General features: G+C 38.3%; 1 protein-coding gene across 1 annotated transcript in view; it reads right to left on the reverse strand.

Moving 5' to 3' along the window:
- Window positions 1-4,525: 4,525 nt before the first annotated feature.
- Window positions 4,526-12,693, reverse strand: part of LOC149070215 (uncharacterized) — a 78,774-nt gene continuing 70,606 nt past the window's right edge. The window contains exons 2-4 of the mRNA XM_089249989.1: window positions 10,417-10,582; window positions 7,033-8,486; window positions 4,526-4,779 (exon numbers count right to left, since the gene is read on the reverse strand). Of these exons, the coding sequence (XP_089106115.1) occupies window positions 7,957-8,486; window positions 10,417-10,582 (696 nt within the window). The 3' untranslated portion in view covers window positions 4,526-4,779; window positions 7,033-7,956. The remainder of the gene's footprint in view (window positions 4,780-7,032; window positions 8,487-10,416; window positions 10,583-12,693) is intronic.

Consider the following 12,693-nt stretch of genomic DNA (forward strand, 5'->3'; position numbering starts at 1 on the left):
TTTACAGACGATTCAGTGATTTCAAATGAGGCAGTTATAATGTATGAAATTTTAAAAACCCCTTAAGGTCTTGACCCTTTAAGCGGCAATGACGAGATATCTCGCCTCTATAAAAGAATCTTATTTTAGCATTGACATGCCTAGATATTTTGTAAAAATGATTTATCAATGGAAAACTTCTCTCTGTCTCTACCCTTTAGTTTGCACCTGCTGAAAATCGGAAGAAAGCGTAATTCATTAAAAAAGAAAGATATGGCATTTTGAAGTGGTGTTTAGGGATTTCCAATCGCAGCTTAAAGGGCTAAGGGAATGTTTCTTAATGAGTTCTGGAGCAGAGGAACCCCCCCCCCCTCCCAGGGGCCAACAACTTAAGAAATACTGACCTAGAGAGATCAAAAACCACCTGCATTATGAGATACTATATCCTGGTAAGGTGCCTCGGCACGATACGAATAGTCCCTGGTGAATAAAGAGGATTTTTCACATACTTTGAAGAAAAATTCATTTGAAGAGTTCTCTCGCAACTTTTCATACTGCATGAACAAGCTCTGATTTTTATATGGGGTTTTAAAATTCATCTCCAGGACCCATTGGTGATCTATACGGGCCCCCTCCTACCCGTGGGTTCTTGGACCACCTTTTCGAAAACATTTAATATTTCAGTGAATTTTTCATATTATGTGACACGTATTAAGAAGACGAGTTGTCTAAAAAGGAGGCACACTATGAATTTCGTTGTATTTAGAGATATACATAGAATGGGCTGTGATTGTGAAACACAGTAGCCTACTGTGTTGCAAAGTTGCATTTTATATACAGTGCACCGCAAAAATTAATACACTTATGAAATTCACTTTTGAATTTAGAAAAAAGAATTCTTTAATATAATAAGGATTAATAGATACTTCTCTCTGTCTCAGGGAATATTTTTCGAACATTTGGATATCAAAAAAAGTAATTCGTAATAAAAATAAGTTTTTGGGGAAAAAAGTTAAATTCGTGTTCGCAAAAGTTTGAACACAATAAAGAATTTCCGTGATCGGTCGTCGAAATATGCGAATTCACCGACCAAATGACGTCACCGGTGTTCGGAATTTATGCAGGTCCACACTATAGCATCAGTTGCAGTAAAACTTCGGAAAGTCGTCTCCCTAATAAGTCGTCACTTTGTTTAAGTCGTCATTTTTCTTCGGTCTCGTCCAGCTTTCATATAATGCAATGTTATTAAATCCTCGTTTGCTCGTCGCTAATTTTATTTAACTCGCCACAATGGAAAAGTTTGAGAGAGGGGAATATATTATAACTATAGTTCTCCCTTTAAAGAAAGAGCATTGGCACATATGTTCAAAAGTGACCATAAAAGCCTAATGTACCAAAATCTTATAGCTCAAGTAACGAAAGTTAAGCTGAGGAAGTTAATTTTCCAACTAAAGCAACGTGAGTTCTTGAAGAGTTAGGGGCTTTTCAAGCTGGAACTGATTTCTGCATGCGGAAGTGGGGTATTTGCCAAGAGACCCTCCTTCCGCCGCCCCAATTTGGGGCTTCGAATTTGAGTAAAATATATTTGTTGACATTAACCAGAGATTTTTTCTCAAAACAAGGAGGCTTTATAATCCTAGATTACTCTGCCCATTGGCCCTTCAAATGAAAACTCGGAATTCATGAAACAATACCGGAATTGGCGAAAAAAACTCCAAATTAATATAAAAAGAAATTCTAGAATTGTTGAAAATTCAGAACTACGGTAAGAAAAAATTAGAAAAAGAAAGAAATATAATAATGATTATAACACTCATTAAAATAAATAAATAATAATGAGTTCCAACAAGATAGTAGGCAGACCGTGCACATGGAAGTTCGTGCGGAAGCTTATATCATTGCTCAAAAATATTGAAGTTTTCGATTGGCCAGCATGTAGCCCTGACCGCAAACCTATTGAGAATCCTTGAAGCATTTTTTAGAGAGGTTTCTAGAAATATAATCGATAGTTTTCACCTGTAAAAGATCTTAGAGCTTTTATTGGATGTAATTGATATAATTTTGATATAATTCCTGCATTAACGAACTTAATAAAGACAAAAGGACAGCCAACCAGATTCTAGATAATTTTTATTTAGCTGAAAATTCGAATTCGTCTGAACTTTTGCATCGATTGTTTACACGCTACAATTGTTCTGGTCATTATCTTGTTGATAAAGTGTGTACAGCCTTCGTTTTATTATTTTACAAATAAATTTTTTACATGTTCGCCCTGGCAAAGTAACTAATAACTAATTTGTGATGTTGCAATTAGTATGTCTTGGATACTGTGAGTTATCAACTAGTGTCTAAACTTTTGCGGTTCACTGTATATGTGTTTAGACAGTTTCGATTTCAGCAGCACTAACAAAAAACCAAACAAGTTAAAAAATTTAGAATTTACTCAATGTTTCACTGAATATTTCCCGATGGTCTTTTAAGAGGGGAAATGTGTCATTTGTTGGGTTTCCAGTGATTCTCGTTGTATTAATAATAATTATTATTATTCTGAAAAATCATGATCGTCAGATAGTTATAGTTAAAATATCCCTATTCGCAAAGCTTTCTTGAAAGGAGCCTTCAACTTGAGGTGCTTATACGTATAACATGTGAAAATGATTCTTTTTTCAAAAAAAAAACCAATTTAATTCAATAAATATCCGATATGGACAAACATTTTTAGGCACAGTACCTTATCGAATTGGGTATGATTGAATTTGCATAATTGTTTATTGAATAACGTTATTCGGCAATCGCGTTATCGTTGCCCGTGAGCGCGCTTTACAGCAAAAGTTGTTCCACAAGAACGATAGAAAGTGTAATTCAGAGTTCTTCATGAGGGTCTGAATGTATGCGATGGTCTGAAATATTTGTGGCTTCCTCTCCGGAGGGATCTGAATGAATGAAAATGGTTTTTCCCACCATCTGAGACAGTACAAACTTACTGTGTAAAGGGCTCTGAATGAATTAAAATCCTCTCCCAAGGTCTGAAATTTTCTAGTTTCCTCTCAAGAAGAGGCTCTGAATGAATGAAAATCGTTCTCTCGTGATTTGAAATCGTTCAAGACTTTTCTCAAAAGAGCTCTCTCTGAATGAAGATGGTCTGAAATATTTTTGGCTCCTTCTCCAGAGAGCTCTGAATGAATAAAAATTTGTTTTTTCCACGGTCTGAAACAGTACTAGCTTACTCTCAAAAGGGCCGTGAATGAATTGAAATCACTCTCCCAAGTTCTAAAATGTTCCAGTTTCCTCTGAAGAAGGGACTCTGAATGAGAATGAAAATCGCTCTCTCATGGTCTGTGAAATAGTTCTAGTTTCCTCCCAAAAGCGCTCTGAATGATTGAAAATTGTTCTCCCGTGATCTGAAATAGTTCAAGTTTCCTCTCCAGGGGACTCTGAATGAATAGAAATCGTTTCCTTTACTTTTTGTAACATTTTTTTTTTCTCCTTCTCCAGAGGGCTCTGAATGAATGCGTATCGTTTTCCCAAGGTCTGGAATAGTTCTCGCATATGTCTCAAAAGGGCTCTGAATGAACGAAAATCGTCTTCCCATGTCCTGAAATAGTTGTAGTTCCTTCTGAAAGGGCTCTGAATGAACAGAAATAGTTTTACGATGGGTCTGGAATATTTTTGACTCCACCTGCAGAGGACTTTAAATGCAAATGGTTTTCCCATGGCGTGAGAGAAACAGTTCTAACCGCCCTTTCTCTCTCCAGAGGGCTCTGAATAAAAAATACTTAAATCGAAACCCCACAAATCCATTTTTTTTTAATTATTTCATATGGTATCAATTTTATTTTTCATTACCATGTTTGATGTAATTTATAAACTTGATTTTTCTTACAAAATTGAACGGGCCAGAATGACTGATCTTCCACTGCGTAGACGAGGAGAAGAAACTCGTGAACATTACGAACAATATTATTATTATTTCTGTATATTCGATAACATTTTCCCTTCAATTATACAATTAATACCATCATTTTGCATTCATATTATTATTGTCTTTTTTTTTTACATTAATTTTCATTTCATCGCTGGAGAGCTTTATTTAAATTATAAAAATATTCAAGAGCGCGGACATACTGTATGCTATAGGTTTATAACACTCACGCATGCACACGCGCATACACACGCTCTCACACGCACACACACACACTTACGCACGAACACATAATTATTTTTTCTCCCCATTATTATTATTATTATTAATTATTATTATTATTTTGTATTCCTACAACGCGACTTTTGGACCGAAGTCACGAAAGAACGTGTTATGTAAAAATATATACTATCCAGATATAGCGTCACAACACTGAGCATTTACAGAGAAAATATGGCATTCTAACGTTGTTTATAGGACAATAATTACTTTCTAACGAAAAAATTTATTGCGGCTGCTAAGAGAGATTTGTTTCCAGCAAATTATTATTTTTTTTTTTCATATTTTATATATATATTATGTATATATAATATATATATACCTATTATATAAATTTTTCTTCTGTTAAAAAAATTTTCCGATCGTTCCTTACTGTCCATCTAGGAATATCATCACGGTCATCGTCATCGTCGGCATTCCTGTAATCGAACCTTTTGTAATTTTCCTCCTGCGACCGATACTTGCACGGGAAAAAGGTTGACAATTGGCGAGAGGAGAAGAGGAAATCATATATAGGAAGAGAGTGCACTGGAGTTAATCCTGGAAGCATTTTTTCTTTTTGAATTTTTAATTTTCTCTGTTTATCATGGTTTACAAGCCTGTGGAAGAGAAAGAGAGAGAAGAAATAAGATACGATAATTTTCCTAAATGGAAGAATAGCAAATATATACACTACAATCTGCCCTCGGTATTCGCGGATTTCATGATCACGGCATTCTTTTTCCAGTATTCTGGAAAACACTTCTGCAGTGATAATTTTCGTATCGGGAAAAAATATAAATTGTGCGAGTTAGATAAACCAGGGCTCCCACTCAAAAAATTAGAAAAAGTTGGACTAGAAAGTAGGACGGGGAGGGACCATAAGACCATATGGACCCCTTAGACACCATAATCATAGCATTAAAAAAAAACACATTGGTGAGTAAGTGTAGGTGGACAACCGCCTCCCTTGTTCGAAGAGCCTGCCTGCATCCGTTCATGGCTCAGCCCATGCTCTGCGGATCAAATGTGGCTCTCGGAGTCGTCTAATGAGTGTTAGAAATCTACATTGTTTTCTTTGGAAGTTCCAAACTCTGAACGGGGTTTACTGAGATCCCATAATGTATATAGATGGTAGAGATGGTGGAGCTCGTCCGGCAAGCGAGAGACCGGGGTTCGTGTCCTCGTGGGGGGCAGTGATGAATTTTCTTCCTTGTAATCTTCATCTCCACAAATAACCAGTCTTTCGATTAATCTTGTATTCCCATAATGTATCTGCTCTTCTGAGGCTCTCAAATATACACGCGCCCTCCAAAAGATTCCCAAATATACATGTGCCTTCCCAAAGATTCTTAAATTTACACTAGCTCTCGTGAGATTACAAAATTTCCCACGGTTTCAGCGAAGTTCAACGCGTGGCACCTCTTTAGATCCAAAATCTACACGTGGTTTCTCTACGACATCGAAAGCTATACCTGCCTTCTCCGAGATTTTGAAATCAACAAGTTGTGCCGCTGGCTCCGAAACCTACACGTTGCCTTCTACGAGATTATGTAATCTGCACACGCTTAGATTCGAAAATTCCCACGTGTCTTCCTGGATGAGATTCTAGAATCTGCACGTGGTTATGCCGCGATTCAAAAAAGCTACACGTGCCTTCGAGATTCTGTAGCCTGCCATGGGATTCAAAAAATCTTTATGTATCTTCCTCGATGAGATTCTAAAATCCGCACGTGGTTTCTTTCAGATTCCAGAAGTTACATGTGCCTTCTACGAAATTTAGAAAGCTACACGTGACTTCTCTAAGACTCTGTAACTTGCCCGCGCTTACCCTGGAATTCGAAAATGTCCACGTGTCTTCATCGATGAGATTCTAAAATATGCACGTGGTTTCTTTGAGATTCCAGAAGCTACACGTGCCTTTTCCGAGATTCCAAACGCGGTCTTCGAGATTCTGTAAACTGCGCACGCCCATCCTGCGATTCAAAAATCTCCACGTGTCTTACTGGATGAAATTATGAAATCCACACGCAGTTTCGCTGCAATTCAAAAGCCACATGTGCCTTTTCTCAAATTCTCTAATTTGTCCACGTTTACTTTGAAAAATTTGAAAATCTCCACGTATTTTCCTTAATGAGATTCTAAAAAATGCATGTGATTTCGTTGAGAATCCAGAAGCGACACGTGCCTTCTCCGAGATTCCAAAAGCTACACAATCTTTTTCTCCGCGATTCTGTAATCTGCCTAAGCCTACCCTGAGACTCAAAAATCTCCACCTGTCTTACTTGATGAGATTCTAAACTCCGCACGTTGTTTCGCTGAGATTCAAAAAGCTACACGTGCTTTTTCCGAGATTCTATAATTTTCCCACGCTTACCACTGATATATTTGAAAAAATCTTCACGTATCTTCCTCAATGAAATTCTAAAATCCGCATGTTGTTTTTCTGTGATTCAAAAAGTTATACGTGTCTTCTCCGAAATTCTGTAATCTTCCCACGCTTACGCTGAGATCGAAAAATCTTCACGTGTCCTTACAGAGATAACCGAAATCTGCATGTGCTGTCGCCGAGATTTCTAATATATACGCGAGGCTTTTCTGAGATCCCAAAATATAGGCGCGTACCCTGTCCGAAATTCTAAAATCTGCCTGCGCCGCTCTGTGAGATTCCAAAATCTGCATCGAATCTCTAGTGAGGTTCCGAAATCTATAGATTAACTTTTCTGGAATTGCAAACTCTGCACTGTGAATCGCTGAAATTCCAGAATCACTATGAGGTCACTCTGAGGTTTCCAAATCAACATGTGCAAAACAGATGCCAATTTTTAAGAGCACAACTGATCAACACAACAAAAGAATCAAAAATCACTCACCTTTCTAACAAGTCTTGATAGGAATTTCATGATTGAGGAATCGATACTGTTGTTTCTCATTTCTTCTCCCCGTGGAAAGAAAATTGGACTTGTTGCATGTGATGACGACTCGGATTGACTAGGATTACGCAGTAGTTTGAGAGAGATCGGGCACATGTCCAAACAAAAAACAGTTCGATAAATTGGAAAATAAATAAATAAAATAGTAATATATGGAAATATTCATATGTATATGCCTGAAGAGATCTCGGAAAATTAAAGGAAAAAAAATAGCATTAACTTAAGGTAGGAATGTAATGATTTTACGTTGTGCATTCACTTGCAGAGCTTCGAACTTGCTGCCTTCACGAGCACTCAACTCACTCTCTTTGGTTGTTGTAACCTTTCTAATTGATGAGGCTTTCATTCCAATAAATTATACACTGGAAATCACTTCATCATCTTCAATCATCGCATTCGCTGCTGCTGTATAGAACAAGCAATGCCAGCCATTCACCATCGCATACACATACAAACTATTGAGGCCTAGTACTGTGTTGCTGGAAATCCACACCTTTTTTTTTTTGCATTGGCCGCGGAGACAAGTCATACTTAATCCATCGTGGACATTTTTTGTGTTAACTCATCCTCCTAGACATCGCTTTCAACAATAATAAACAAAAATAATAAATTAAAATTTAAAAACTAAAACCGAACCCGATCCTTGAGTTCAACGTGTTCTTAGTTAGTTAGTTTTTTGTTTTTCTCTCGTGTTTTATGGCAACAATTGTCATTATTATAATCATCATTATTACTCGCGTATGCACTTACACTTTTTCTGTTTTCATCGTGTTCTCACGTGTGTTTTTACGATGATGCAGGTTACAGGCCCCCCGCAGAAAAAAGCACAATACTGATTCCTAATTCGATGTCTAGAAGTAACTGCTACGTAGGCTCCTTACCGGAACCTATGAAGCTTGAAGTCCTTAAATAATGAAACGTCAACAGTACTAATAGTAACCACATAGACACACAAGTACTACTTGTTCCCGACGAAGGAGACCCGGAATCATCGTAGGTGTTGTTAATTGAATCGTCCACATTTTCCTCATCTAGCAATGCTGCCTTCGTTGTAGTCGTCGTCGTCGTCGTCGTCGCCGCTCCAGAATTTTTTGTTGTTGTTATTCTCGATGCGTCTACTGTCGTAGAAGTAGTTATAGTTGTAGTAGTTATAGTAGTTGTAGTACCTGTCACCGAAGTGTTGCCCCTCACTTCAGTCGGAAATTTAGTGGCCGGAGTGGACGCAGAGGTGGTCGTCCAAGGACGACGAAGTGCACTTCTGGAGAGCTTGCACTCTTCGTCATCTGGGACTATGGTCTCCGTAGAGCTCTCCAGGTGATGAGGGCAGTGGCAGTGACCCGGCTGACCAAACACCGAATGAACGCTTATGCTGTCCAGGTCTGGAATGTCCGGATCTAATTCAAAGAAAACAAAGGTATTTAGCTCATCTTTTGTCAAATAATTCAATTGTTTAAAAGGAAACCAAATTATACATTAAAGATATTCCAATCTAGAATTTCTTTTGTTTGCTTTTTGGTCGGGACATCAGTATACTATATGAAGATGATGTCACTCTCCGCTACCGTTACAAAGGTTCAGACACCTAACTGATGCGAAGATGAATTAAGAACAGAAAAGCTAACAATCCTCCGCGAGGAATCGAACCACATCCCCTCTCAGAGGCAACGAGAATCTTTTCTTACAGCATATATAGGCTGAACTGGGTCATGCATCAACAGTCAGACCTAACTCAGCTGTAAGCTTATATATTCGTCATTCATCTTCGCATTAGCCAATTGTCTAAACCATTATATATCAGTATACTATTGCATCATTTGAATATCTACTCAACCCTTATGTACGATGATTCTCCCGTAAATTCGTTGGGCGCGAAGCATGCTGCATGGCGATCAGCAGTGTGAAACGTGTTTGAGACAGATGACACACACAGTACGACCAGAACACAAAACAAGTACAACTCTAACAACATAGACACATTAGGGCTACGAATTCACCCACACACACAACACGTTCCTGCATGTGCCGATTCTTTAAAAATTCCGATGGGGAATGTACGGTTAAGTAGTGTAAAACGTCCATGCATTAAATAAGCTGTAAGAGACCAGCTTATGGTGTGTCTGAAAAATTTCACACACAATTATCACACACACATTTTTTCTGATTTGTAGACGAGTGGTAGTTTATTGAATATCACTGGGGGGAGGGGGAAGGGTTGATTCCAATCCCGTCCAAACAAGACCAGAGAATGGTAATGCAAGTTTACAATGGCTGAGAGAATTAAAGCCAATAAAGATTCGTCGGAAAATGGCCACCGTGTCTATAGAAATCATGCCAGTCGAAAAAACCGTTACTGATTGGTCGCAAATCTTCAGCAATGGGCTTTTGGGGAACTTGGATTTGGAACATCTCGGCCAACACAGATATTCTGAGATACGGACATTGGTATTTCAATCAAGGCGAACCATCTAAGCAGCATCTGCAAGTCTGCAACTTGGTAAATAAGTTGGATGGTGCATTGGGCACAACATTGCTTCTAGTGATCTGAGATATGCGAGAGTATTACTATACAGTGGACACTCAATGCTGACTAAACACTGGAAAGCGAACGGTTCTCATAAGTATGTGATGTCATTCTCCACTATGGATACAAAGTATAAGTAACAAGTGGATATACAAAAGATTCCTGGAAAGAAATTCTACAACCTATGCTGGGAATCATTTTCCCTTCACAATCCAGGTGAGTGCCCTGGACCACTATGATACATGGCTTCTTATAAATTCCTAAATAGTTAAGAAAATTCATAAAAATTGAAAGAATTGGTACATTTGAACGTGGTTTGTAAAAATGTTATTCTCACAAAGGAACATTTTTTTGGGGGGGAGTATAGGAAAAAAAATTAGTTCACATTTTTGTCGATAGAGGCTGCTGCATGAAAGTAAATAACTGAAGATATTGAAATCAGAGTCCCATAAAACGCAAGATGTACGATTAACAGCCCGTTTCTGAATCTCTGTTACTGGCGCTTACACAAGACTCATTGCGATGTTCATCACTCTGATGGGCTAAGCACTATTGTTTTACCTCAGCCACGAATCACCGGCTGAAGCTTTACGAACGTTTCGGATACGAAAGAAATGGAAGAAAGGTTCGGGTCCAGAATTCCGTTATTTTCTTTCTTGCAGCGCCCTCAATTGATCCCTCGTAAATTCGTTCAACGATTAGAAATCTCGAAAGGGCTTCACTTATACACACATCTCACAAATGTTTTTGAAATAAACTGGTTATATACACGGAAAACAAAGTTATTTAAAAGTAAGACTTGCCTATACACTTGAATACCCGCTCCCCTGCATACTGCTCCTTCACACTGGGGTGGAAGTAAGGACATATTTGCTCCACCAAGCGGCACACTGATCGGCAAGGCTTCAGCAGTTGTCCGTTGAGGTGGAAAGGAAGCACCATGGCGCACACCCACTGCCTGTACACAATCTGAAATATTCGATGCGAAGGAATTAATATTCAATCATTTCCATAAGAATATATGAACTTTTAAGCCATTTACGTGAAATATGTATACACAGTACTTGGGAGTCATTCCACTCCATCGATATTTCTACGCCGATGCCAAACTCGGTTCACTCTGATAATTTTGGAAATATGTGACTTATTTTTGTATAAAATATCGTACTAAGTATGCTGTGCCAAACTTATCTTTAGGTTGTTTAATTGGATCGTTAAAGTGAGAGAGAGAAAGAGATTCTACATTTATTTATTTATACACAATATTGTTGGCTCTGGGGCCTATACAAGAGAATGCGATTGAAAATGAGAAAAATATTGTTTGATATTAGACAAAAACTAGTTATAGTGGGAGATTCGACAATAGAGCTTGGGAGTTTGTTCCATTCACCAATGGTATGAGGAAAGAAGCTGTATTTAAAGCAGTCAGTGGAAGCAAAAATAGGTTTTATTTTGAGGGAATGATAGAGTCTTTTCGATAGATGTAGGATGGTTTGGCTAAGATACCAGAAGTATAGATGTTGAATTGACTATGGAAATTTTTATATAATATGAAGAAATGAGAATTGAAAGAAATGAGCCAATGCCAATTGAAGAAATGAGACGAAGAGTGGAGAGAGGGAGGAGAGATGAAGTTCGTTTTCAAGTTCGGACACGGGAACGAAAGATGACCAGCAGTCGTGAGCAAATCGGGTAGATTTATTTTGGATTGATTCGAGTTTGTCTACGTTACTGGAGGTGTAGGGGTCCCAGATTTCAGCGGCGTAGAAAAGAACGGGGAGAGATATAAGTTTGGTAACAGTAGCCTGATATCCCGAGTGGAGTGTTTAAGGTTGCGGCGGAGGAAGAAAAGTTAGTTAAGTCACTTCTCTGGTAAACGTAGTCAATATGTTTGTTCCAACGTAGGTCGGCTGAGATTATGACACCGAGGTATTTGATTTGAGAAACTTGGGATAACGTTAAATTATTGATGGAGTACGAGTATTCAAGAGGAAGAAATTTACGAGTAACTTTCATGTGAACCGTTTTTGAGGTATTGATTGTCATTTGCCATAAAGAACACCAGTCCGCGATGGAAGCCAGGTTATGTTGGAGAAGTTCTTGATCAGATTGATGGTGAATGATATGGTAAATTACACAGTCGTCAGCAAATAATCTGGTGGTGCAGTTGAGGGATTCTGGAAGGTCATTGATGTAAATTAAGAAAAGTAACGGGGAGAGGACCGATCCTTGAGAGGTCCCAGTCTTTACGGGGGATGGATGGGGAGTTATGATCATTAAAATGGACAAACTGTTTACTATGTTTAGGAAATCCTCCACCCAATTAAGTAATTGTACGTTAAAGCAAAGGCATGAGAGTTTTAGAAGTTTATCATGGGGAACTTTATCAAAGGCTTTAGAGAAATCTAGGAAAACGATATCAGTTTGTAGGTTTTTATCAATGACTGCCGAGAGGTCGTGGATGAAGAGGGCCAATTGAGAGGTAGTAGAGAGAGAGAGAGATTGTCTAAAGCCCCCCGTGTTAGTTGAAGAAAAAAAGTGGATGGAGTCCAAGTGAATGCGGATTTCTTTTGCTACAATATGTTCAAAGATTTTACAGCAGGGGGAGGTGATCGCTATTGGCCTGACGTTAAGGGGATTGGAAAATGGACCCGATTTGTGGATAGGAATAATTTTATTGATTTTCCAGTCGTTCGGGAGTATAGCAGTATTTAGTGAAACATTGAACAGGAATAAAAGATAGTCGGCGACTTCATCAGCACAGAATTTAAGAATAGAATTTTGGATGTCGTCGGGGCCAACAGAATAGGGTTTCAGTTTTTAAAATAATTTTAGGATACCCTGTTTGGAGAAAGTTATTGGGGGTGAGTTGTGGGTAGAATAAAAAAAAAGACTATTGGGGAGGTTTCTATATTGAGAATACCGAGCAGAACGCTAAATTGAATTCGGCAGCCATCTCTGAACGAGAAGATGTATATTTATTTGATTTTCTGAGGGAAGTGGGACCAACAGATTTTGGTCTAAGGTAACTCCAGAATTTTGTTGGATTAGTTTTTAAGTAATGGGGTAGAGAACGAGAG

Source organism: Pholcus phalangioides, unplaced genomic scaffold (assembly GCF_987345545.1).
Source record: "Pholcus phalangioides strain wild (caught in Gottingen) unplaced genomic scaffold, Ppha-v1.0 ptg000022l_1, whole genome shotgun sequence".
Lineage (NCBI taxonomy): Eukaryota > Metazoa > Arthropoda > Arachnida > Araneae > Pholcidae > Pholcus > Pholcus phalangioides.